General features: G+C 36.9%; 1 protein-coding gene across 1 annotated transcript in view; it reads right to left on the bottom strand.

The window, feature by feature from the left end:
• Positions 1–648, bottom strand: part of LOC119591181 (DNA damage-binding protein 2-like) — a gene marked incomplete at its 5' end in the record, with an annotated part of 5,842 nt that overhangs the window by 1,765 nt on the left and 3,429 nt on the right. The window contains 2 exon segments of the mRNA XM_037939892.1: positions 11–91; positions 360–423. Coding sequence (XP_037795820.1) covers positions 11–91; positions 360–423 — 145 coding nt within the window.

Here is a 648-nt window from a genome sequence, read left to right as displayed (position 1 = left end):
AATAGCTCACCTTAATAGGAGTTAGATGCTGGAATTGTCTGTGAGGATGTGAGATGGTTCTGCTGAGCATGAAGCTTGGGCAAGAATAACTCTATTTCGCATGTGCTGTCATTGTCAAACGTCCCATCAGAGTAACAGAAAAACAGGAAAATAATTTCTAAAACATCCTTGTAAAAAGAGGGAAATCATTAAAAAATGATTATTATTATCAATATTTTCATTTAAACTTCCTCATAAACAATGCTTGAAATGCAGGCTTAGGCAAATTCTACAATACGAAGTATGAAGAGAGAACACAGATCTCACTAGTGTGCTGAATTGACTGTTCTCATGCTTGTGTACAGCAGAAATACGATTCAGTTCCTGATGTCCCACACTTTCAGGCTACGATCGACCGACGCTGTGACAAAGCACCAAGGCATTCTGCAAACGAGAGACAAATGTAGGGCAACCCGTCGCAGTATTTTGCAAGATATTTTTTTCTAAACTCTATATATTGCATCTCTTTATCATAATGTACAAAGTTGGTGATAGATAGATAAACTGGATGTGATTAAAACACTTCAGTCAATTACAGGCATGACTAACTGAAATTTCCGTATCTATTCCTTCGACATAACATTAAATAAAGTAACTTAGTGGCACAGG

The sequence above is a fragment of the Penaeus monodon genome, chromosome 28, assembly GCF_015228065.2.
Source record: "Penaeus monodon isolate SGIC_2016 chromosome 28, NSTDA_Pmon_1, whole genome shotgun sequence".
In the NCBI taxonomy this organism is placed as follows: domain Eukaryota; kingdom Metazoa; phylum Arthropoda; class Malacostraca; order Decapoda; family Penaeidae; genus Penaeus; species Penaeus monodon.
This window is presented reverse-complemented; position numbering and strand designations above follow the sequence as displayed.